The sequence below is a fragment of the Fundulus heteroclitus genome, chromosome 10, assembly GCF_011125445.2.
Source record: "Fundulus heteroclitus isolate FHET01 chromosome 10, MU-UCD_Fhet_4.1, whole genome shotgun sequence".
Classification (NCBI taxonomy): domain Eukaryota; kingdom Metazoa; phylum Chordata; class Actinopteri; order Cyprinodontiformes; family Fundulidae; genus Fundulus; species Fundulus heteroclitus.
Window position 1 is genome coordinate 14103656 of NC_046370.1, and position 27780 is coordinate 14131435.

The following is a 27780-nucleotide window of genomic DNA, read 5'->3' on the forward strand; positions in this document are numbered from 1 at the left end:
GGTGTTTTTGTCTTGTTAAAATGGGTGGCGGTGTCGGCGACATTGCAGCGTAAACACAGAAATACTAGCGCCCGTGAACCGGGGCGTAATAGCAGCAGCAGCGGCTGTAGCCCCTGCTGCTAGCTGCTGCTAGCCGCCCCGGCCCGGCCCGTGTAGCCGGGCCGGGGCGCCGGTCCGTGTAGCCGGGCCGGGGCGCCGGCCCGTGTAGCCGGCGGCGCCGGCCCGTGTAGCCGGGCCGGGGCGCCGGTCCGTGTAGCCGGGCCGGGGCGCTGGCCCGTGTAGCCGGCGGCGCCGGCCCGTGTAGCCGGGCCGGGGCGCCGGCCCGTGTAGTGTTTACGCAGCAGCCGCTGGCTGCTGCCGCAGCCCGTGAACTGGCAGAGCAGCCGCTGCCTGCTCCGCCGCTGCTGCTTGGCTGCTGCTGCTACCGCTTCTCCGGCCCGTGTAGCGATCTGTGTACCCTCCGCCGCTATTTAAGTAGAACAATGACTAGAGCAGAATTAAGTTGTATTTACCGGAGATGAAGTGTAGACTGCAAATTCTGTCGTAGTACGATGCCCCCCCAGTCCGTTGGGAGTGTCTGCCTGCGCTCTTTTCATTGAAAATATCCATTTCTTTCTTCGTCCTTCCTCCTTCGGTAAACGACAGAAACGTACATCCAACGATTTGGAATGCCTCTCTGTGCAACCGGGAGCACAACAAGTCGTAGGCATTGCTTAGATTCCATAAATAAACGAAGTAAAAGTACGCTCTAAATCACCCGTTTTGTCATGTAGTAGACGAGAACAGTACTGTTTTCTGCCTACCAGCGGGACCCGGATGTAGCGCTGACGTCACGCGGGACGTCACACGTGAACTACCCTATAGGAAATTTTTGACCAATCTGTGTAATCTGACCCAATTTGGATAATTTGATTGAATTTGACTTCGTAATGTCCCTTGAGATTACATGTTTCATGAATTGGTGCTATATAAATAAAATTGAATTGAATTGAATTGAATTGATTCTGCAGCAATAGGAATAGTAGGTTGAAGTCACGTGAGACAGAGATCAGGAGTTGCCGAATCGTAGTAGCTCCGTGATAGCACTGAAATGGCTTCTTCTCTGTGTTACATTTATTTATTCAATCCAAAAAAAGAAGCAAGATGAAGGTGAACATTGATTAAGCTTTTGAGCTTCATGTATCATAAAAGAAGAGCATATGTATGGGTAAGCTAGGAAACCAATCAGAAGATGGTTGGGAAAAAAAAGTGGAAGTGGATATCCCTTTTCAGTAAGTCGCCATGGATTAAGTTCAGCATGGCTCATTAAAGTTGGCTGATGGGACAAAGAAACACAGTTCTATGAAGCTCAGAGCTGATATCCAAAGGGCTATTCATTTAACGGACTCATCTTGTAATGGACATTTGTTGTTCCAGTCCCAAGTTTCTCTTTTTGACTTATTTTCAAAAACTACTCTTTTTACACTGTCAAAATCTGTGTTGGATAATTTATTTTCAGTTCACTGTGCTTCATCACATTTTTCCATAATTTGAGGTTCTCTGTAGATCCAGAAAATTGAGTGTTGCAAATGCATCTATACCTCTTTTTCACACACTTACACATTACAACAATAAACTTTATAAAATAGTTATTTTATGTAACAGACAAACAGAAAGTAGCAAATAACTGTATAGTAGAGAGAAAACTACATACAGTGCTAAACATTTTTGACAAAATAATTTGCTGGTCTGCATACCCTATCAAGCCTTTCACTCCAAAACCCCTCAGTAAAATCCAGTAAAATACCCCAGGTGCATACTTTGTAAGGCCAGCTTCACATATCCTTATGTATGAAGAATTGGGGTAGATATTGGCAAAAAAAACAAAACAAAAACCAAAACAAAACAAACAACAAAAAAGGACAAGTTGTGTGATTCAGTAAAGGTGTGTGTAGTGGCCAATTTAAGGGCATCCAACTGTTCATATGGGGGATATGAACAGTTGGATGTTGTTAAATATTGTGCCTAAAAACAGACGTTATTGCTCAGAAAACTTACCAAAAACCCTGAAACGTAGGTTCTAACATAAATGCAGGAAATGCAGGGCAATGTTTTAGTATTTTACATTACATTTTAAAAGTGCTGGATGAGATCATGTCCCAGTCTGACAGCTTTCTGATCCACCAGTTAATAACCCTGCAAAGCATCAAGTTAAACTTAAATAGTTAAGTGCAGCATATTATTATCTCTCTAATTATTATCATTAGAGGTGAGTTATGCACAAGGTATTCAACCCCATAGACTGCTTGATTCTTCTTTCAAGCTGGCTTGCATTTAGCAATGTTTAATGATCTGGGCAAATAGACAAGAATTAAGCAAACACAAAATTTTGATTTATACGCTAAAATAGTTCTAATTGCAACAAAGTGCATGAAAACTCCTAAGCTCAGTCAAAGCTGACTAAAACATTTCCTTTATCAGAAAATAAAATAAAAATGTAATACATGTAATACATCTGATATCTGTCATGGAGATTGACTCAATCCTTTATGCATAGCATTTTGCACGTCGGCCAAAAAAGTTGAATTTCTTATCATCAATTTCTGCATGTTTCATTAAATAATCAAGGATTGACTAATGTTCCATGAGATGTTTAGAGCTTGAGGTATTGCTTCACTTATTAAACCGGCTGTAAACTTTTCAAATGTATCCCTCACTTGTCTGGTGTGTTTCATTCTATTTCAGCTCAGTTCAGTTTATCTTTATAGTGCCAGTTCACGTGTGTCGTCTCAAGGCACTTCAACAAAAAAAAAAGTTTATCATACAGACTGTTTCCAAGTCAATGCATACGTTCCAACTCATCCTGGTCAAATTTATTATATCATTAAAATATTTTTTTCAAACTAAGAGCAACACTGGCACCGGAGTTAGGGAGGTTGTCCTGCAGTTTGCGAGTTGTCAGTTCGATCCCGAGTCTCAGTCATTGTGTCCTTGGGCAAGACACTTCACCCAAAGTTGCCTGCTGCCGGTGGTCAGAGGGCCGGTGGTCAGAGGCCCTGGGGCAGACTGACCATTGTCAGGGTGTGAATGTGTGTGTGAACGGGTGAATGACTGACTGTAGAATAAAGCGCTTTGGGATTGTTGGAGCAGTTAAAGCGCTGTACAAGTACAAGCCATAAAGAAACCCAGCAGATTGCATTGAGTCACTGACTTGCAACATTCACTTCTCCTGAAAGAGCATGTAGCAACAATGAACAGTCGCTAGTATTGTGTGGTTGACTGTGTAGCAATCCCTCATAACGAGCATGCATGTAGCGACAGTGGAGAGGAAAACGCCCCTTTAAAAGGAAGAAACCACCAGCAGAACTAAGCTCAGTGTGGACGGCCGTCTGCCGCGACTGACTGGGGGTTTGAGAAGAGAGAGCAGAGACACAAAGAAAGCAAAAAGGTAATGGCAGTAGTAGCTCCTTTAATGGCTTCATCCAGTATACGAAAGCGGCTGAGCAGATAAGCTCTGAGTTTTTAAGTCTCACAGATAAAAGAGAATACATGCAGTTAGTTGCAGTAAAAGATCAGCCACTAGCGATGTCTAGGAGAGAGACATGGCTAACCAGTGAAAAACAGGGCCAAGTGTATCATATAAGAAGCTGTTTCTTCACCAATGTTCTATATTTTATTGAGGTGTTTCGGAGTACAGAGGATTAATACATTTGCATCCCACAGTTTCAGGATTTTCATTTGTTAATTTTTTTTTTTACTTTCCCTCCACTTCACAATTATGAATTACTTTGTAACTATCCGTAGCATAGAGTAAAACTATAGTAATGTAATGTGGTCATAAGGCTTTTTGGGTTTTGGAAGGCAGTGCATTCTTAAACAACAAAAGCACAATTTATAATGTAAGGTTGCAACTGGTGTCTTATTCTTTCAAATTTTCCCATTTCAGGGGTCAGCATAGCGAGTCATCTGCCTCCATCTAACTCTACACAATCCTCTGCATATTCTTCTCTCACACCCACTACCTTCTTGTCTCCTTCCACTCCATCCATAAATCTCCTCTTCGGTCATCCTCTAGGCCTCCTGCCTGGCAGTTCCAGCCGTTCCCCGCCGCCTCTCTGTCCATCCCCAAACCCTCTCAGTCTGGCCTCTCTGGGTTTATCTGTGGAACATCTAACATGAGCCGTCCCTTTGATGTACTCTTTCCTGATCCCATCTACCCTCATCACTCTCATAGAGGACTTCAACGTCTTTATCTCTGCAACCTCCAGCTCTGCCTCCTGCCTCTTCCTCGGTGCCACTGTCACTAAACCATACAACGTCGCTAGTCTCTCTACCATCTTTTACACCCTTCCTTTCATTCTTGCGTATACTGTTTAGTCATACAACACACCTGGCACTTTTCTACACCCGATTCAACCTGCTTCAATACGTTTCTTCGCCTCTTTTCCACCCTCACTGTTGCTCTGGGCTGTTGACCCTAAGTACTTAGAATCCTCCACCTTCGTTATCTCTGCTCTACGTAACCTCACAGCTCCATTGGGTTTCCTCTCATTCATACACAGGTTTTCTGCCTCGCTGCGGCTAACATTCATTCCTTTTCTTTTGAGGGATAACCACAAATTTTCCTCTTGAGTAGTTCATATTAATGAGCTGTGACTTTTAATTGTCTTTTAATTGTCTAATTAAGATTAATAACAAGCTTTAGTCAGTAAAATGAGAACATATTGAAGGCAACTCATAATAAACTGTGTTATAAACGACGTGATGCTGTAAACTGCCTGTTTTGTTTTAGCTGTTGGTGTTTGTCACTCCTCTTGTTTAGGAATTTTAAGCCTGTGCAGAAGAGGTTAATATACTCGACTCTCTGCTCTCCTTTTCATGTCCCAATCCCCAGGTCAGCACATGCAAATGCTGTTAAATAATTTAATAAAGTCACCCATGCCTGCAGGAAATGGCGTGTGAAACGTAAAGAGGTTGACATGAAGGTCAACACTCAGTTTCCGAAACGGGCATGTTCGCGATACCAATGAGCTCTTTCTCTCCCCACGTTTACCGTTTCAGGTGGGCACGTTTGCTCGCGGCATCCTTCAGGTTCGCTACCCCATCTGGCCACGGTATGGCAGCTTCCTGGAGCACATATCTGATGACCGCCATCTGACGGTGGCCACCCTGGAGGAGCATCCCTTCGTCATGGTCGAGAACGTAGACCCAGGAACCGGCACGTGCGTCCGCAACACTGTGCCCTGCAGGCGTCAGGCCAATCATTCAGACAGGTACACACAGGGATAAAAGCTTCTTCCACGAGCACATAAATGAGCTTCATGTTAGATATACAGAAACATGTAGATCTTCAACATGATCCTGGTTGCCAGAAAAAAAGCTAAACAATTCAGTCTCTGTTGTTTGAAACGTTTTCAAAGTTCCTTCTTCTTCTTAACTTCTTATATGGAAATCAATCTAAGGCCAAATATAATTCTGGATCCAGTGAACTACACGTTCCAATAAAACCCAGACATGCGCCCCCTCCCTTTTTCTCTTCTTCAGTTCAGCTCGTTGCGAATCTCCACAGCTCATTTAACGCAGAGTAATTGTGTCTGCTTGAAACCGTTTAAAAACACACCTTTGGTGTCAAACACAGATTGGTGCATGGCAGAAAACAGACATTAAACAGCTATTACCCCCAACTGCTCCCACCACATCAGCGGGGCACATCTTCTTCATTATGTTCAAACAAGCACAAACAATACAGAGACGTTCTAGCAATTGCAGTTCTTCATTTTTCTCTTCACAGCTCTCAGTTCAACAGAATCACTCTGATATATAGTGTCCTGCACAAGTTTCTATCCCTCCTGAACTTTTCACATTTTGTCACGTTATAAATGTTTTTTGTGTAACAGACGAACACAAAGGAGTGCATTATAGATAAGTGGTAGGTACGGTGGACGAGAGGTGCAAAAGCACTACAAATACATAAATTCAATTCAATTCAATTCAATTTTATTTATATAGCGCCAAATCATGAAACATGTTATCTCAAGGCACTTTACAAAATCAAGTTCAATCATATTATACAGATTGGGTCAGATTATACAGATTGGTCAAAAATGTCCTATATAAGGAAACCAGTTGATTGCATCAAAGTCCCAACAAGCAGCATTCACTCCTGGGGAACCGTAGAGCCACAGGGAGAGTCGTCTGCATGCGCTGCAAACACAAAAGGTATTCTAAAGACACACACAAAAAAGAGGCTAACACACAAAACACTTGCAATGGAAAAATGCAGCAAAAATAAAAAAATTGCAATCACAGAAATTAGACACACAAAGTGCAAACATGCTGCAAACACAAATGATGCTGACGCAAAAACACACACAACACATGCAAAGTCAAAAATGCTGCAAGTAGCAAAAACAATTGCAAGTTAAGAAAATCTATCTCCAAAATCTAAGCAACAGACCAATTATCCATCGCAAATTTACACTTTTATGTCAAAAAAAGAATTCCATGAATGTATGCGAGGAACACGGGCAGCTCACTACTCACCGTACATAACAGTAACGCTTGGCCTATTGCTGGTCAAACTCCAATAATTAACTCACATGCCATTGCAATTGTAGCATTAGATTGAATCAAATCAACACAGGAAGGCAAGTCTGGCAAGACTTTAACTTACTGATGTTACTCAACTGTCTGGAGGAGAAAAGCTAACTCAGAATCAAACTAGAGCTTTTTCTGCTGTCGAAATGCTCTCCACGTTGAAAATGGGAGGCCAATGTTAATCCTTGTTTTATCGCTTTCCTTATCAGACACGTTCTTTACCAAACACCGTAGTTCTGCTGTGGTAATAATGGGTCCTGATCGTCTTTAGGTGAATGCGGTGATGGCATTTAATGGGGAGGGAGGGGCTAATTCCAGAGTGCAGCTGTTCACATGCACTCTGGACACGTGCACGCACGCCCGGCCCGGCTTTGTAAACAAGAGACTGGAGAACAACACAGAGAGTTGGTGTGTGACGTCACACCATATTTCATCTAAAAACATACCTTTAATTTTTCTCAAAACAATTTTTTTATCTAAAATAATAAAATTTGCTTATTGCTCCTTTAAGTTAAATCATTAAAACATTAAAAAGCTCCAAATTAAAATCCAATTAATGTCAATCATAGGTGGATGCAAACGGAGCTGTATTTTTGTTACATTTTCTGACAAAATATCTAGCAATACAAAATACATAAAAATTGTATTGGCCCAACAAAGGATGTGCAGTCTTCTCCAAAGACCTGGCATTGAAGATCTAAACCCAGGGAAAAAAATGTGTCTGAAAACTATTTATCTTATTTAAACTCATAACACAAAACAATTCTGATCTGTTTCTAATCAACAACCCTTCTGTCAGAAAGTGAATAAGTACTAAAACACTCAGGATTGTGGATGGTGTAGGGGATATTTTGCCTAAAACATGTTAATTAACCCATGAACATAACAAATAATGCGCTCAGGTTCTCTTCACTAACTTGCTAATTTACACATTTGTGCATGGGAATGTTGGTAATGCTGAAACAAATTCTGGCACAGTCCTTATAGAAAGAGATATGTTCCGGCTGTTCTTGGGTGCAGTGGCACATTGATTCCCTGTAAAGAAGTTTTATCTGTCCAACACTGGGACATCTGTCAAAGAACGGGACAATATAGCCTCTTTCTGGTTCTCTTTCACTATTTTGCTGCGGCTGCCATGCCCCATTTGGACTGTGACCAACAAACAGGAAGCAAGAGAGTGGACTGCTGCTATATAAATCTCATAATCTTTCTGTGGGACTCTGAGAAGCTTCACCATAGAGCAGATGTTTGGCGTGATTAAAACTTTTTGTCTTGCTCATTAAAAACCTCTTCCTTTGGACAGATGATAGCTTCCTTTGCCAGAGGGCTGAGCCCACCTCTCTGTGCTGATTAAGAGCATGAATTCAGCCCTAAATTTCAACTTCTGCAGTCTGATGTATTATGGTGTGGCGAATTATGCACTAACCAGATGCTAATGTAATATGGGGTATGAAATAGCTGCTTTGTAATTTGATTAGGAATTTGACAGAAAGTTTCTTGGATGGACCTTTAAAAGATGGTTACCAGATTTAATAGATTTTTCAGCATTACAAATTTGAGATATTCTTTTTTTACTTCTCACCGTTTCATCAAGCTGTATCACCATATTTGACCAAAGGTAATTGTGAGAAACACTAAGCGGGCATGTTTTTTTGGCCACCTCCCAAGCAATGTGTCGGTGACTAGTTGATGTCTGTTCCTGTCTGCTAGGTGCAAGTGAGTTAGCCGAGATATTTGCCAAGATTTTCAGTCTTTCCCTCTCACAAGCTGAATGTCATCCCCATTGCTCTCCACCTTTCACTGAGACACCCGGGACATCCAGAAAGCTACCTCTTCATAGACGTCTCTTCACAGACTTTAACTTTGTCTTCAATAACATCATTCCAGACATTCTCATCACCAAACTGCTGGACCTCCTCTGTTCACCTTGTGCACAAATGACTGACCTCCCAACCATCCATCCAATTCCAAAATCAGTATTGCAGATGACACCACAGTCTACAGAGAGGAAGCGTAAAAGAGTTAAAAGAACAATTTTCTTGAAATTACTGTATTTATCCTTGATTTGAGCAGACAAGTTTAAATAATTAGCCAACGGGATAAGATTTTTGCTCTTAAAATAGCCATAACTCATCCCCATCATCTTATTTCAAGTGCAGTATATCTAATTATCTTATTTTAGGTGTCAAAATACTCAATCCATTAGCCGGTAATCTACCTGCTCAAATCAAGGACACTCTAATTTCAAGAAAATTGTACTTACTTCTAGTTTCCTTTTTGCAGTGTGATGGAATGGGACTCAGCAAACAACCTGCTTCTTAACACCAGAAAATCCAAGGCGGTCATTGTCAACTTCCATAAGACTGAAGCGGACTCTGCTCCTCTTCACACAAATTGGGACTGGGTAGAGACTGTGTCATCTTTTCAATTCCTGGACTTGATCATCTCTAATGACCTCTCATGGTCCAGGGACATATATGACAGCAAAGGCCCAACAGCTTCTAGACTTCCTGGGAGTTCTCAGTGAAAACAGACAGAACCAAAAGCAGTTGATTGTGTCCCTCTGTGTGCCACCATCAAGAATGTTATAACTTACTCCATCTCATTGTGAGCAGAGAAGCAGATAAAATGGCCTTGCAGAGGGTCATAAATACAGCACAAAAGATCACCAGATGCCCTCTGTCCTCCCCGGAGGACAATGCCAATTCCAGATGCATCAGAAAAGCCGTAAACATCCCCAAAGACTCCTCCCACCCAGCTCGTCAGCTGTTTCCAGTGATGCCTTAGAGCGTGTGAGGTCGATGAAAGCTCGTACCTCCTGAATGAAACATTTTTTCCCCTCCATGGGCCATCAGAGATGTGACAAGTAAAAAAAAAAAAAAATCACACTGGCTGCTATATTTAGGGACCAATGTCATGTACAGTATTAACTCCCACAGCAAACGTTTTCTGACCAGTCTAATACTTGTCTGCTGCTCCTGTTATCATTCCTTGCTGCTGCTGCTAGATTCCGTGATGATATTATTGATATGGTTGTCTCATTTACATATTAATTATCTGCATTATTTAATTTTTCTGGGCTGCACAGTGGTGCGGTGGGTAGCGCTGTTGCCTTGCAGCAAGAAGGTTCTGGGTTTGAGTCCAACCCTGGGTCTTTCTGCATGGAGTTTGCATGTTCTCCATGTGCAGGCGTGGGTTCTCTCCAGGTACTCCAGCTTCCTCCCACAGTCCACAAACATGGCTGTTAGGTTAATTGGTGTCTCTAAATTGTCCTTAGGTGTGTGTGTGTGTGTGTGTGTGTGAATGTTTGTCTGTCTCTGTGTTGCCCTGTGACAGAATGGCGACCAGTCCAAAGTGTACCCTGCCTCTCGCCCAGTGAAATGCTGGAGATAGGCACCATCACCCCTTGTGACCCCATGAGGGATTAAGCGAGTTTTTCTTTTATCTTGTCCTATTTACTACTGTTTGTATATTGATGTGTACTGGAAGATGCTTCAGCGGTTTCAATATATGTCATATATAATGACAATAAATCCATTCTGTTCTATAATTCAGAGAACTGGGTCATCATGATGCTCACACTGGCTGTACATTTAGGGATGTTAACCTGCTGGAATGTGGACCTCCTCTTTCCCTGCATCTCAAGCTTTTTGCAGCCTCTCACTGGTCCCCCCCCCCCCCCCCCCACACAGTATATTTTGTTCTGTCCATCTTCCCATGAAGTTTGACCAGCTTCCCTGTTTCTGCTGACGAAAAGCATCTACACAGCAAGATGGTTTGTCTAGGGTATGTTAGTTTTCCTCCACAGATGTGGCGTTTGCATGTAGGCCTAAAAGATACATTTTATTCTCGTCTGACCAGAGGACATCCTTCCACACGTTTGCTGTGTCCCCTACATAGCTTGTTACAAACTGCAAAGTGGACCATTTCTTTAAAGGAGCAATAAGCAAAATGTCATTATTTTAGATAGAAAGAAATAAAAAATAGTTTGTGAAGAACTAAAGATGTGTTTTTAGATGGACTATGGTTAAACGTCACACACTAACTCTTGGTGTTGTTCTGCAGTCTCTTGTTTACATGGAGCCGTGGATGCATGTACGTGCGTCCTCAGCTGCCCCCTACCTGGCCATAAAATGCCACCATCAGGCACACAATGGTGGAGAGCACCCCCATCAGATTAAAACGTTCTCTTGCTGGTCACATTATAAAGTTAGGAGTTACTTACTTCTTCACTTGACATGTTTCTCTGACAGGTGATGATGCTGTTCGGCTGTGTTTTTATCCTTTCCTTTGGATCCACTCATCCATTGGCTCATACGAGCCAATGGATGAGTGGTGGAGCGAGATAAAGAGAGCCGTAGTTTGATACACATCTTGTTTTGGTCTACAGATTGTGCTCAAGCTCCACCTAGTGGTGAAAAAACGCTTATTGTCCCTTTAAATTATGTCTTCCTTCCTACCACTGTTATATTGGGACCAGGTTTGAGGGGTGCATGGCTAATAGTTGTCCCACCCAAGCTGTGAACATCTGCAGGTCCTCCAGAATGACTTTGGATCTCTTTGCTGATTCTCCCTACCTTTAAAATCGAGCTTCTCCATTACTGTATCCATGGCCTGTGTTGTTGGTCTTCATGATGATGATTGTTCTCTAATGAATCAGGATCAATCAGAAACAGAACAAACTTTATTTGACAAGTTTGTGGGTACAAATAAGGAATTTCACTTTGGATTCCAACGGAGCCATTGTTAAGAGAAAAAACCCAAAACCAAAACAAAGAACAAGAAAAAGCCAAAAACAAAGAACAAGAAAAAAACAGACATACTAGAACTGCCACCACAACCTATAACAAAAAATACAAATTCCAGGGAAAAGGTAAGAATGGGCAGTATATACAAGAGAGGTCTTTATGTATGTATGTATGTATGTATGTATGTATGTATGTATGTATGTATGTATGTACATACATACATACATACAGTAATGACATATAATATAATATATATATATATATAATATATATATATATATATATATATGTATATATATATATATATATACGTATACGTAAATAAGATATGTGTCGTATATGTATCATCTCTGTATCTCTATCTATCTCTATCTATATAGCTCTCTCTTCTACTCTCGTTTTCTCTCTCTCTATATCTGTCTGTATGTGTTTCTCTATATATACAGCCTGGCTAACCTGGCTGTACGGTGTTCATCAAAGACACTGCAAGAAACTGACTCTGTGTCGGCTCGTTTAGCCATTAACGCTCTGTAGTGCCAGCCTGAAGGTAAAATTCTTCTGACCCGGATGTGTTGGGTCGACAGCTACGTTAGCTGCCCTTTTGCTGGCCCTGCACCTGTACAGGTCATGAATGGATAGAAGGTCAGTCCTGATGATCCTCTCTGCAGCTTTAATTGTTTGTTGCAATTTGGACCTGTCAAGTTTTGCGAATGAGCTGAACCACACAGAGATGGACGAGCGCTAGACAGACTGAACGATGGCAGGTTAGAAGGTGATCAGTAGCTCCTGTGGAAGGTCATGCTGCAGGAAGCACAGTCTCCGTTGGGCCTTCTTTCTCATGGTTTCAACGTGTGAGGACCATCTCAGGTCCTGAGAAAGGGATGTGTTCTCTGACCAACCTCTGAGGCCTTTGCAGAACAGCAGCATTAATGCTGGGATTACATTACACAGGGGTGGACTCTGTTCACCTTCTGTAGCTTCAGAAAGCATTTGGTTATACAGTATTTTATTTAGGGGTATCATAGTAATGGGGGCTGAATTAATTTGAAAAATATTTAAGACCGTGTGGTCGTTTGCTTCCACTTTACAAATAAGAGCTACTTCGATTGAGATTTATGTTGGTATATCATATAAACGGTGTGTGGTGGTTATGTGAAAAATTGTGAAAATGTTCAAGAGGTATGAATACTTTTGTCAGGGTACCGTAGGAGAAATTGGGATTTATAGTAATACTGTGGGGTGCAGCACTAAATCAGAATGTATTAATATTGGAAAAAACACAGATAACTTTATCTAAACAGATTCTAGTCAATTATGGATTTTAGAAAGCTATAAATTGAACAGTAATGGCATTATATCAAGAAGTTGCTTGAGACGTTGATAATTTCTCTTTAGGAGGATGCACCTTAGTCCCGTTGTGCTCTGCAGCGATAAGAAGTTTTAATTTAATATCAGTGGAAAACAAGTTTGAATAACAGACCATACTTGGAACATGTGCTACTGTATTACACTTCCCAACTCTGAGCACTGCATGGAGCTTACATCCTATATCATATTTAACAAATTATACTATTACACGAAATTCTGTAAATAAATACAGCAGCTTTGGATGGCTATTCCTGCTATTTAGCTATGGTTTTTGTCTGGGGTATTCTCTTATCTTAAGGTGACGACACAGCTTGTTTTCTCTAGGTAGCATGCTATCTGAACATAAAAAGCTTTGTTTTCTCAAGATAACAAGTTGATTATGGTGAGAAAATAGGTGGATCCTATGTTTACGCCTAGTTTCATCATTCTGTATCACAGTCATGTGTCTGCTTGTTGAAGATGGATCTTCATTCATGTGACATTTCCATTTTGAGCCAAGATGCAGCTTCTGTGATAGAATCTCTCCTTTAGGTTTTATTGCGATTTTAAAAGTATTTGTAGTCGTCATGAGAAAAGGATTTTTTTTTTTTAGGTTGAAATTATGTAAACAAATCGAGTTATCGCCAGAATGATGCTTGTTTTCTAGGTATAAGGCCACAATTAAAGCCTAAAAAAACTGCTTTCTTTTCACACGTAAACATAAACTTTCTCTGCTCTATTAGCATTTGATTTAGAGCCATGTCCCGTGGGACATGTGCCACTGAAGCTACTTGGGCTGCCAGAAGTAGTATTCAGAAAAAGAAATGGCACAAATACTTCAGTTAAATTCAGCCTAGTTCAGCTTATATACAGTATATAGTACACATTGTCATCACAATACACTTTACAACACAAATGGGTCCAGTTTTTTGCAACTCCTCATCCTGACTAAGCATGCACTGGCAGAGAAAAGGAACAACTCCCTCTTAACAAGAAGAGTTAAGGCACAACAAATGCAAAAAACTGCAGCAACTATTGTAACCCTGGGGTTCCAAAACCAGACATCCACAAATCCATGATTTTTTTTGTAGGAGTCTGTCCAAGAACAATCTCTCAAGATGTTAGATTTTTAAACCCCTGTTGTACCTTAATAATAACTGGTCCATGCCTAATGCTCACTCTGAAAAGCTATGCCATTAATCTGCCTTCTCTTCTGTCAGATGAAAGTGGTTATCAGTAATATTAGAAGAATTAATGCAATTAGTGTTTTGATTATGTATGGAAAATAATTGCTACGATCTTTTGCTTTGAGAATTCATCATTTTGCTCAGGGACTGGAAAAAACTTTACTCTGTTTTCTTCTCCAGTTCCTGTAGGATCCCAGCAGTCACATATTAATCTTCTGCTCCATCTTCTCCTCATGTCCTCCTTTCCTCTTGACCTCCTTTCCTGCCAAATGGAGCCACTGCCCTGTCAATACTCGTCCGGGTGTTTATCATGTCTTTTCTGTCAGCCGTTTACCCTTCCCTCCCTCTTTCTTTGTCCAGCTGCCTCATCCTCTCCCCCAGCGCTGTGCCAGTGTCAACGCATTTCCATGCGTTTTTCTTCGGAGACACACTCCACAACATAAACGCATGACTGCTGCAAATTCCCAAATGAAAATGAGCTGCATGGGGAAACATGTGTTCGTGTGTTAATGGCCAAGATGCAGACTGTTTGCGAGCGCGCCGGTGAATGGAAATCAGAGTGTGTTTGTGGACGACAGGTGGTCGGCTCCTGCAGCAGTTAATTAACACGCTGTGTTTCTGAGCTAGTCCCATGAAAGAATCAAACGCCTTCGGAAGCCACGTTTCTCCACGGTGAACAGTTTGGAAAACAATAACCTATAATCTTAATTGCCCATTTGACTTTTTTTCATGTTTGCGTTTTGATCGTTTATTCCCCAACATGTTGTCTTTATCATTCTGCAGCGCGTACGTTCACTCATTGACATGCTGAAGGTATCCGTCAGAACACAAACACACGGTGCCTCGTAGATTTTCTGCTGTTTCATGTGCTGACCTAATTTTCCATCTACTTAAAAAAAAAAATATTTTCTCTGGGCTTGGTTACTTTTGCCTATTTTTTACGAGATCTGTGTTGTCTTCTTTTTCCACCCCAATAAGCAGCAAGGGTATACAGAGAAAGCAGCAAAAAACAACAGACCCTAATAGATGTTGATTGGAGGCCATCGGAGTCAATCAACCTTTCACCAAGGCCCATCTGGGACTGTGTGAACGTGTATTTGTGCTTTTTCGCAGCTTTTTGGCATCTCTTCCAAGTCTTTGAAAAACATCTTTTAACCGGCATTGATTTTAGCTAATGAACCTTAGAGCTCCCGTCCTTCACTTTGCTGCTGCTGACGATGGTCGCTGTCAGCATGAGACCCTGGAAGTATTTACCAATCGTACTGCGAAAAAAGAAGTATGACAAAAGCTTTGATGCCTTCAGCTAAACATAGCAACAAAGAGAGAGAGTCTTTGATCATAAGGTGACAAAATAAAAAAAAATAAATGTCTGCTGTATTTGTGACAGTATTCTTTTTCTACTGTTTCTTCCTTTTCTAACAGCACTGTCCAGTCAGAGTCCTACACCAAACTGTGCTGCAAAGGTTTCTGCATTGATATCCTCAAGAAGCTGTCCAAAACCATAAAGTTCTCCTTCGACCTCTACTTGGTCACTAATGGAAAACACGGCAAACTGGTTCATGGTATTTGGAACGGGATGATTGGGGAGGTAAGGCTGAATGCTGGAGCAGCTGTGTACCAGACAGTCAAAACAAATCTGAAATAGTGGTTGAGCTGAGTATGCAATGCAGTATTAGAAAAATTAGCTTTTCCTTTCAAGCTTTCTTAAAAACACATACGTGGATTTCTGAAGCGTTCTTAAAGGGAATACAACTTTCAATTTTATATATTTTTTTAATAAATATATAAAAGGACACAGTTTTCAACGGCTTTTAAAACAAATCTTAGCCGGTTTATTCTCAATAGACATTTCTGGCTAGCTTTTTTAGGCTGTCACAAGTTTTGGCCCACTTTTATTTATAATGCTTATGTGTTTTTTAAGGTTTTCGGAAATTTGTTTTGGCACAGCTCTCTAAAGGTCCAACCACTGCATTTCAATGAGCTTGAGACAAGGACTTTGACTGGGCCACTGTAAAAAAGATACAATATTTTCTGTTTCAGCTATATAGCTGTATTCGAGTTCATTGTCCTGTTTGATAATGTGTTTGCCATCTCACATTTGATTATAAAAAACTTTCAAGATCAACTCAATTACTATAAGATATTCGAGTTCTGGTGGCTGCAAAACTGCCGATATCATCACCTTTTTAAAGCAACTCATCCAAAAGAGCCACATTTTTATTTGTATTTTTAAACATTTTTGTCATGAACTTTAAGATCAATATCAAATACATTTTGCAGATATACAGTTGATTGCTGGAAGATTCTGAAAACATATCCAGTGTGATGCTTCCACCAACACGTGTCATCATTGAGATTTTGTCTTCAGAATAACTTTAAGGGGTCTGATCTATCCAAAAAACAATGTTCCAGAGGTCTTGTGCTACATTCAAATGCTGCTTTTCAAGCCTCAATGCTATTTTCCTTTGAGAAAGAAGAGATTCTATGCTGGCAACTCTTTCAAATTTCAAGCCGTTTTTGGATCCAGGTCAAATTTCTGTTAGTTTATGGGAGTATAAATGGCCTGGTACCTCTTTACCCGTCTGAACTATTGCACTCTGATACTCAAGAACCAAGATAAAATAAGATAAGAAATTCCTTTATTTTCCCACAAAACTTTGTTCAAGGAATTGCTTTGGGGCATGTCTAGATCCATACTAAAATAGGACTTTATTATGATAATCAGAATGATAATAATGTTAATGATGATAGTTAGTAACAAAATGATGAAGTTGTTAAGTATTAAGTTAGTAACACAACGTAAATAAAACGTTTTATTTGCTAAAGAAATTATTTTCTCTCATCATATAGTCAATGACTACTACTACTACTACTATTATTATTATTATTATTATTATTATTATTATTATTATTATTATTATTATTATTATTATTATTATTATTATTATTATTATTATTATTATACCAGCTGTGATATTTATAAAACTACTAACCCCAATTTTATTTAATAAAATCAACATTGCAGTCAGTTCTTGCTATATTTATATGAAGATTTCCATTCTTGGATTCCTTTCCCAGTTGCTGTTTTACGCACACTTCAAGTACAAATTAGAAATTAATGTAAAGCTCCATGACTTACTGAGGCAAACTGAATCTCTCTTCAGTTTAGAGACTGTATACCTGCCAAAGTGCATCAAACCCATCAGCAGCCAAATGTGAAATATTCTGAACAGATGTTCTGCAGAGAAGCCTTCACGCTTGTGTTTCTGTGCCTGAGGGCATTCAGCTACTGTTACAGTATAATTGTGTTTGTGTACAACATTTATGAAGCCACCTTGGATTTGAGCGGTCTCAAGATGGAGCGTTCAGCTCCTCCTTCATGCTCAAATAATGAGACAAATATATTTCCCTGCAGAGAGCTACTTTTCGAGTTCGAACACACAACTGCACACTCTGTCCTGAGGTCAGTAGTCGCTTGAAGAACGTGCAAAATTCACAGGCTGCATGAATTGAAAAAAAAAAAATGACACTTCTTTCTCAAACTTCAGTAAAAATAGGTGATGAAATTAAAAATCCGTTTGCTTTAGGTACAGGAAATATTGTTGGTCATTTTCTTTGGATCACTGCACTCTTCCTGCAGTGGTTTATTCTGTTTTCTTTCTCTGTCTTTACTCGATCAGGTTTTTTACAGGCGCGCTGACATGGCCATCGGCTCGCTCACCATCAACGAGGAGCGCTCTGAAATCATTGACTTCTCTGTGCCATTTGTAGAGACAGGTATCAGCGTCATGGTAGCTCGTAGCAACGGCACAGTATCACCGTCTGCCTTTCTTGGTGAGAAATAGGTCTTCTATGTTCATTTTGCATGCTCCCGTGCTGTCAACACCCTCATTTCTAGTCTTTTCTTTGAGGATGGCCTACTTAGACGAGTTCTGTCTCCGCAGGCATTTCAGGAAAACTTCCCATTAAGCTTTTATCCCACCAGTAACCATCATCTAGAACTAAATCCCCTTGCATACCCTACAAACACCTAAAACTCCTTTACAAAATGTGCACAACATAATGTGGTACGGATTCCTAAGCGGTGTCAGTTCATTGCTTTCCACTCTGTTCTCCTCAAAAATCTACATCATTAGTTTGGATTTATAAGCAAGAATCAAATAAAGAGTTGTTACTGAAATTCAGGTTTGTGATTTTACTTTCTCTTTGCATTCAGAGCCGTACAGTCCAGCAGTTTGGGTCATGATGTTTGTGATGTGCCTGACCGTCGTGGCTGTGACTGTGTTTGTGTTTGAATACTTCAGCCCCGTGGGCTACAACCGCAGTCTGGTGAGCGCCAAAAGTAAGTTTTACTGTACATCTTTTTTTGTGTTAGTTACTGATGAAAGAATAAATGCCTCTTGAACTTTTCCACACTTTGTCCTGTTACCATAATAAACTTTAGTTAGAACTAAAAGTCTGAAAAGTGCGGCTTGTACGTGTATTCAGCTCCCCCGTGCCAATACTTTGCAGAAACACCTTGTGTTGGCATTAAAACTGCAGTGTGTTTGTGGTATGTACAGTACAGTAAGTCCCAACTTTGCCCATTTAGTGACTCAAATTTCATGTTTAGGTTCAGCCTATCTACACGTACAGTTGAATAAAATAACGTTCACTTTGTTTTTCACTCATTTCAGGAAGTGAAGTTCATATACTATAATGATTTATTAAGCATTAAGCATTTATTTAAATATTTAAAGACTTTAATATTGATGATTTTGGCTTGCAGATAAATTTGGGTTCAATATTTATTAAAGTATGAAATAAGATAAATAAATAAATTGTTAAACATATATAACCATATATAACCAGTTTTGATGTACTCAATACTTAGCTGAGGCTCCTCTTGCATGAATTACTGCATCAATGCGGCGATTATCCTGTAGCACTTCTGGGTTAGTGTAAGCCCAAGTCATCTGCATTCTTTGGTCTGGTGTATTTCATCTTCCTCTTATATAGTGGTAATGGGGGGTTGTAACACAGTAGAAGGAACACAAATGCATGACACACTTTTCATAGTTTTACATGTAAAAAGTTTTCAAAGTATACTTTCTCTCTCACTTCATATTTATACACTACATTGTGTTGGCCTATCGTATGTAAATCCCAATAAAATACATCAAAATAAGTGGCTGCAGTGTCACAAATATATGCAAGTTTCAAGGGAGGTGAATGGTTTTACAAAGCACTCCGAGGAAATGTATGATGGAGAAAGCAATTTATTGTTACAAAAACCCACCACTGTCCACATTTATCCCCCAAAGATCTGTGTTCAGAGTGTGAAATAACTCAAGGGATTAAATTTAGCTATTTATATGCATTTTTCTAAAAATACTCAGAAAATACCTCGAAGCTTCTCAGTTTCCATCACACCAAGTATGTCACAGTAAGCCTGCTTAAATCCAGTGCAGCTTACATGTCCTGCAACGGATAGAGTTCCCAAACAAGATTTTCTTGAGAGGACCAATCAATCCCAAAATGCAGCACTGGCAGAGCGTGCCCGTCTGCAGGTCCAAAAGGTCATTTCCTTGTTTCAATTAACAATCTTGGCTGCACTAATTGAAGTGTGATTGATGAAGGTGGTAACCTCTGATGCTGTGCTTGAGCAACAGTGGCAACACTGAAAATGGGCTGAGGCAATGAAATTCTTCTCTTATTTAGAACTCAAACAAGGGCATGGAAAGGTCCAGGATTACTTACACAGTAATTTATAGACAGCAATGATTAGGGAAAGTAACTAAAGATCAATGTTATCACTCCTACAAAGAATCAAAGTAAAAATTTCCAGTTGTGCTTATAGATTCAGTGGAATATACACAACCCTATTTTTTAGCTTAATAGGTGTAATATGCCCAGGTTATTTTGAACATATTTTGGCTCAGGGGCGGACTCACTGAAACATGAAATTGGAGTGGGTTCAGGTTGGTCTTCGACCATGCCCAGTTGTCGTTTCTCCACGAGGTCGGCTTGATCGGGACTTATTTAGTAGCTGTGTCAATGGCGACCATCTGGCTTTCTAATATTTCTACTGTACTGCCAGTAGATGGCGCCACATCTGTTTATGTCAGCTCATCGTTCCCGTTGTTGGGGTTCTATTTTGGCTCAAAAAGGACCATCAAAACACTATCTGGATGGATGCTTGAAATATATAGCCTTATTTGATCATAATCAACTGGATTTTGGTCTTTTTAGTATAGGCATATAACGTGGCTATATACCTTTAAGTGCCTACTTTCATGAATTAGCACTGTACCTATATTTACACTAATTATAGGTGTATCATTCAGACAAATAATCTTTAATTCATTTAACATCTAACAACAACAAACACAAATAATAACACTTTTTGTTCGATTGGATATAATTTCTCGCATTAGGGCGTTAAATCAACTCTAAGAAAAACATGTTTATATGAGCTACAACATTATGTTTCCAGATATTTAGTCCGCTTCTACACAGAAACGAACATGGTCAATTTTTTTTTAAAATGATTAATAAAAAACGTGCATCCCCATGAGAAGACGCAGCGCAACTGAAAAGGGTGTAGTAGACATTCCAGGCCCGTTGGGGGAGCTGTGACACAGCCACAGAAACAGGAAAAATCACTGGGCATGCGCACACAACTTGTGAAACAAACACAGCACCAGGGCAGGGATCAGACACAAAAATCTATGCATGTTCAGCGTTATCTTTGTGTGGGCTGGCAGGGGCACGCTTTGTAGAGCTGTCTCGTTAGAAAGCACGAGTTGAAGGACGCTACTAATAGCCTTAACAAACTCACAACACCGAACAGTGCACTCTTTGTTGATATTTGTGAGAGTGAGGCGCATGCATGTTCAAAGAAAAGGCGACCCTACGAACCAACGTTATTGTTTAAGGACAGATGCTGTCTACTTGTACACATGGAAAAAGAAACTACTATTTTGAAATTGATCTACTCTGGTACTCGGTTTCAGAGATTATCGTTTACTGTCTCACAAAAGCCCGTATCCATGTGGACGCACAGACTAAACAACAAAACATATTTTTGGATACACCTAATCTCGTTTCTGTGTGGACCGGTGCCTCAGCCTACAATTTCACAACAGAGCATTGATATGTGGGAAACTATTTTGTCCAGCAGTTTCTATGTGGCTTTGCTATGATTAAGGCTGCTGACTCAATATGCCAGAATAACTGCGACCCACTGATGTCGTTTTGGGTAAACTGAAAGTCGTCGATATTCCGATTAACCAAACAGAAAAATTCAAACAAAGGATGCCAATAATTAGAGTTGCACTTGTGAAATGTCCAGGGACTTAGTGTCATTGAAAAGTTTATTTATTTCAGAACTTCATTCAAATTTAGTTAAAAAATGTTATATAGATTTTTTTCAGACTTAAACGTTGTTATATTAAAAACACACTTTTAATCTAACAAACAAGCCTCATCAGAACACACAATTCTAATTCATTGAATATATCTAAATAAGTCTGAATTAAAAGGATTTTTCAACATTTTTCAGTGGGAGTTTTTGTCAATAGTGCTGACATGATTTCTTTCGTCAGGTAGTAAATATGTAGTCTGCATATCATAAGACATCTTTGACCCTATTTCTACTGATAAGAATGAAAGACTGAATGTCGGAAGGGGCAAACATATGTTGATCAATCCTATTTTTTAACTTATTTTCAGAAGCCTTGTGTTAAAGGGATCTCCAATGTAAACTGATTATCTGCATTAAGGGAAAAGGTGAGGAGGGGGTTGATCTCTTCCATAACCAGTTCAAGACCACTTTTGCAGCAGCCAATAAAATGGATCGATTGGGAAAGGCTCTCTCTGGCTTTCTGGATCTCAGGCTCTCAGTTCACCTCATTATTTCTTTATTGAGAGACCCTTAGGATGTTGACCTGAAGACCCGCCTGGGATACTCAGGTTGGTTTAGGCAAAGGAGCTTCCCCACAGCACAATAAGGAAACACATCTAGGAATTTGCAAGCAAACAAGGAGGCAATATTAACAAAGTTGCAATAAAGGGTTTTTCAACAGATTTCTCACAGACTCAGCTGATCAGGCTGAGCCTTACATGTTGCATGACAATTAGGCTACAAAAAGAGTCTCTCCCCGTCCAGCTAGCTGTCGTGTTGGAGGTCTTCAATCAATGAGTAGAGGACACAATACCAGAGATGGCATGTTGACAGAGTAAACCTTGAGTGAGAAACTTCATTGCTTACTGTATTTGCATGGAAAGAGATACATTTTGCACAATTCCCCACAAAAATGCCCCTTTATCTTTAACCCATTAAAACAACACCTTAAAATGCATTGAACATGAAAACTATAATTTTAACATTATACACAGTCTTAGTATACAATTCTGAGTGCTGGAAAAGATTTATAATTAAACCAACAAAACGATCACAAACTAATCAGCTGTCTACCTTTCTCAATAAAAAAAATAAATAAAACTCAATCTGTGTGGATGACACACAGACACTCTGGCTTTAGGTGGAAGCTTATCAAACCCAGTTAAGATCATTAGGCTTGTCTGCGCTGAATGCCAACAAATCATTCCCCACAAACTACATTACAAGAGGGCATGTTATTGCCTGACATGACGAGAAAACAGAGGTGAAAATATCACCTCTTTAATAGATTTGAAAGCTACAAAACAGAATGACTACTGTTTTTTTTTTTAAACTGGGTAACCTTTTGCTAAAAGTTAAAACTAATCTAATTAGAAATAGTCTGTTTGGAGTTCTTACTGGAACAACAATCCCTGTGATTTAGATGCATGCCTACACTTAGCTAGCTCCAAACACCCACAGAATAGCACATGCAATAAAGCAGACAATGCCACCATGGTGACATTCACATGAGGGGGCACCATCCCCTTTGGGGGTGTGCCTAGTTTAGGGGTTGGTATGTAACCAAAAGGAGGAAGCAGAGGAGATAAATACTTGGAAATTCCTTTGTTCTGCCTCTTTTCACTCCTGGATCTCATGTGATCCAGGGGTGGAGGGGCCCAGCGCTGGTACCTTGTAATCACGTCTCTGCCTTCTTTAGATTAAAGTGTTAAAGTCTAACTATGAGTTTGAGTCATCCGTGGTGGGTGTTTATTTCAGTGAGCTCGCTTAAAGGAATTAAAAGAGCCGGCGGGGAGTTAATGCATCCACACATGGTCCAAGTGTGTGCATGAACGCTACTGTTAGATAAACTTGTAATACTGCTCAATTAAAGCACAAATCAGATAACAAATTGCCTATTTTTTTGTCTCAGTTTCTCCACCCTTGACAGCCATACTGAAAAAAGTTCATCCAAAATGCTATTTTCCACTTAAGAAACTTTAAACAATCAAAAGGGTTGAAAACAGAATTGGAGACTACTATTGATGATTTTATTTTTCTCACATATAGGGCTAATTTCACTCATCTTGGCAAAAAAAAAAAAAAAACTTTGATCATCTTGAAATGGCACAAAATGCTACAGCAAGGCTTTAAACCTGAATAATCAGAACATAAATGATTCTCTTTTCATTGTTTCTTCGTTCATTTACTGTTTATTAAGGGATTAGTTAATTGTTTGGCACAATTCCTTATAATATGGACACATAAAGTCACACTTTAAGGTCAATTTATTAGAGACTCATTACTTTTTAGAGCTATAAAATCCTCTTATGGACTCTTCTCTTTTCTTAGAAATTTTAGATTTTATGTCAAACATTTTTGAGTCCATCATTTTGACAATTTTTATTTTATTTTAAGAATCTCTTTGGGATCTTTATACGAGGAAGTTTGAAAGCAGATATGATGTATTACATTTTTAAGGCTAGAAGAAAAATTCTGTGTTTGCAACGGATGATAGTTTTTCTTTCTCTGTGGTTTGTGGAAACCTTTGTATTCTGAATTTATTATTCAAACACTGTCTCTCTCCACAATTTCCTTCCTCAGCTCCGGGTGGGCCGACGTTCACGATAGGGAAATCAGTGTGGCTGCTGTGGGGAATCGTCTTCAACAACTCTGTCCCCATTGAAAACCCCAAAGGAACCACCAGTAAAATCATGGTCCTGGTCTGGGCATTCTTCGCTGTCATCTTCCTGGCTTCTTACACGGCTAACCTAGCGGCTTTCATGATACAGGAACAATATATCGACACCGTGTCTGGCCTTTCTGACAAGAAGGTAAGGGACTGAATAAACAGGAGTTCAATACTAGCGATTAGGAAGTTGGCAGTAATGCGAGTGGGGCTGTTTTTGTGGCGCTTTGAGATATAGAGAAAACATCCTAGCCTTTATCTACAGCTCATGCCGATGCATGGTGTCCTCTCCACGGTGTTTTCGATTCATTACCTAACAGACTATGACCACAACTGAGCCAAGGGACTCACAGAAAGCCCTTGAGATGGAATCCAGCCAAAGGATTTTGCCGTGAAAGCCTCTGTCCTTTTCCTATCAGTGGGAGGCCCAGTGGTGTGAATGACTAATCGATTACTGCCGTCTGTCGATACAGATGGTGTCTGAGTCCTAACTTGTTCTGTCAGTATGTTGGGCCTGTCCATCAATATTCCTCACTATGTGGTCTCCATCTCCAGCATATCTCTCCCTGTTGGAACAAGATCGCAAAATGTCAAATGATTAAAGAAAAAAAAAGAAAAAAAGTAAACCGAATAGTAGACTCACATTTGCCCTTCATTCCTTAAATGCTTTCATACAAACACTCAACCTGAAGTGCTCTAAAAGTGGGACAGTAAATTAGACCTCTCAGTACAAGAGTAGCAGCTAATCAAACATATGATTCGACACAGCAGCAACTTAGGTTTGGGTTATATCTCTCTGGTTTAAAGAGGGCATATCATGCAAAATCCACTTTTTTAACACTTAAATACATTTCATGGTATACTTAGAGTCTCTAGGAATGCAGAAAATCTGAATGCAGTCTGTCCAGGAGCTGCATAGATATCTTTATGTTCATTTTAGGTCATATTTTTCAAGCCGTTCAGTTTTCTCTGTTCTCTATTACGTTTTTTTGTAGAACAGTTACGTCACAGTCATTGCTGTGAAACTGCTAAACAAGGTCATGGTCCGGCTTACCAAGTTTGTGATTCCGCCATTTCTATTTTTCAGAGTGATTTTGTAGTCCAATCTGAAGGATGCCGAATCTACAAGTGAATAAGTGTTCAGTGGCTCATTACTCTGTCCTCCAGCGTCCTACAAAAATGGCAGAATGGGGTGGAGTGGGACGCTCTGCAATGGGGGGTGGGGGTGAAGTGCCTCCTTTAGATTTTAAAGTGACAGCACTAAATCAAGCTGCTCTCAGATGCACCTTAGAACAGGGGTAAAAAAGGGGGGACATGGGGGTAAATCACAGAGGAATTCAGACCAAAGCATTGCAATTCAATTATAGACCACGACTGAATGATTTAAATGTGAAAAAGATTGAAAAAGCATAATATGACCCCTTTAAAGTACTATATAGGGCTAGTGTTCTTTCATCATCACTAATGTAAAAAACAAATCAAAACAAACAAACCAACAGTACATTCAAATTTTTCAAATTGTGCCGGAGAAGTAAAGAAACAACAACAATTTAAACCTGGCAGACATGAAAGTATATATAGATATATATATATATATTAAATATGTACCTCCTCAATAAAGAAGTGAAAGAACTTGGGTGAATTTCATACATGGTAAATGCTCCCAAGAATACTGCATTTAAACCTGCACCCAGCTGTTCTAAACCAAATCCAACAGAATAAGCAAAATAACAACATCGAAAGCACTAATGCAATATTAGGTGTTTTACTTTTTGAATAACAGCCTTTATTTAAATTAATTTAAATGAACCATGATTATATAACAAACATAGCTAAATGAATAAATAAAATCATATTTTATAGAGACAACACAATTGGACAAAGTTCCAATACACAGAATGCTGTGCACAGAGTATAAAGATTATTTATATGAGAAACTTGCAAAAATGACATTAACCTATACAATATGCACAGTTGTAAACATACCCAAATGACAGACACATAAAAACAATAAACTAACCAAATCTAAAACAAATTTGAAAATAAGGAAGAAAAAAAACCCATTGGAAACCCTTTCCATGTTAATGTGGCCTCCCTCAGGAAACAATGAGTTCATCTGTGCGGTTTTATTTTATTGTTTCAGCCAACCATTGTTGCAGATAATTTCCTTCCTGAAACTGATTTAATTTTAGTTGGTAATGTATTCCAAAGTCACCAGCCCTTAAATGAGAAAGCAGACTGCCCAAAGATAGCTTTTTCCTGAAATATTTTACAATTATCAATTCCTATGCTCTGAGAAATATTTATAAAAGATTACTTTAACTGTTATCTTATCAAAACAGGGTAGCCATGCGCATGAGGAATCTAAATTTCCCCCCAAAACAGTATTTTGTTTTTGCAAACAATCACCAATAATAATTATTTTATTATCCTAAAGAATTACTCTAAGGACAGTTTTTGCTATTGCAACATCTGAAAACTTAATGAGGTAGTTTATGCTAAATTAGACATCAGTTGTTGATCAGCGACTAAGAGCAAAAGACTCAGCACAAATCCAGAGGAATCCCAACCCTTGATATGATAGAGAGATGTGTCTTTATTGTCTTTTAAACAGGAATCTCATTACAGTTTTCGGTCCATGTAGAGGGGTCATCACTACAAGATGCTGTGCAGTCAGTTGTATTAGAGCAAGTGTCTCAAACTCTGGATTTTCTGAAGCAGAAATGTGTCTAGAAGTTGCAGAACAGTGACACTCAGGGACTGGAGTTGTATTAGAGGCTAAAGGTGTCCTTAACACTTTATAGAGCAGATAAACAATGCTTATTGAAAGTGCACATACTGCTTTTTTGCAACAAGATCTTGTCATTACTTAGTATCTTCCTTTTTAGATGTGAATATTACGAAACTACAGCATCTAAAGTTAACTATATTAGCTGCAGTTGGCGAGGGACCTTCAGCTTTTTAGGTGTTAAAATGTCAGTTTCGCCAGTCTTATGAATGGATTTATTTAGTCAATTTACAATTCAAGCTGCAAATTGAATACACAGTAGTTTCTCTATTTTTCTAGTCTTTAACTTTGCATAGAGCAAGAAATATTATTTTTTTACTGCAAGTCTCTAAATCATTGAGCTCTTTCTAGTCAATCGTATTAGGAGGAAAAGCCCTAGCCAAAAATGGCTGTTACTTTGTACATCATGTAATAAATTTGCCGACCCATCTGTTTGTAATCTTCAGTCTGAAATGTGGGCCTCTGGTCTGTTGGCTATGAAAACACTGTAGCTTTTAGTCGACTCTATTGTAGTTCTATCAGAAGAGTGATTATATATATTAACACACATACTCACCAACATGCTCCCATTTTGATTGAATCCATTCGTTTAGCTCAGCTCAAAAGGTCAGTGCGACTGTTAAGATGAATAGGTCCTTCCTGTTTACGGTCTCACTGAGCTCCAACAAACATACTCCTGCTTCACTGTGCTGAAAACCATGATATATGAACTTCAGGCCCAGACTCTGCTGGATTAGGGTAAAAGTACGTGTAAGCACAATTTTTCAAACAAACACACATCGGCCGCTGTCAGGTTTAATTAAATTGAGGTGAGTGAGAGGTCAACAGTGCATTTATTAGGATTTGCTGTTTATTGAATCATTTTTGATGGAAAATGAATTTTGTGCAACAAAGTAGAAACTACATTCTTTTTGCATTCCCTCCCCCGTCTTGTTATTCTAATCTAGTATTTTCTTCTTCTTTTTTACTGTATTTTTTTTAGTGGCATGTTTTTGCTCTTCAATTAATCTCCTTTCCTGGCCCCTAAACTTTTTCATCCTGTTAATTTCATTTTCTCTCTGTATTTTATCCTTTGTCAACTT

General features: G+C 39.5%; 1 protein-coding gene across 2 annotated transcripts in view; it reads left to right on the forward strand.

The window, feature by feature from the left end:
* The window catches only part of LOC105926429 (glutamate receptor ionotropic, NMDA 2C), a 91277-nt gene that overhangs the window by 50662 nt on the left and 12835 nt on the right, over positions 1-27780 (forward strand). For both annotated transcript variants that reach the window (XM_036142076.1, XM_036142077.1), the window contains exons 8-12: positions 5041-5252; positions 15281-15446; positions 17539-17692; positions 18075-18200; positions 23826-24055. In XM_036142076.1, coding sequence (XP_035997969.1) covers positions 5041-5252; positions 15281-15446; positions 17539-17692; positions 18075-18200; positions 23826-24055 — 888 coding nt within the window. The remainder of the gene's footprint in view (positions 1-5040; positions 5253-15280; positions 15447-17538; positions 17693-18074; positions 18201-23825; positions 24056-27780) is intronic.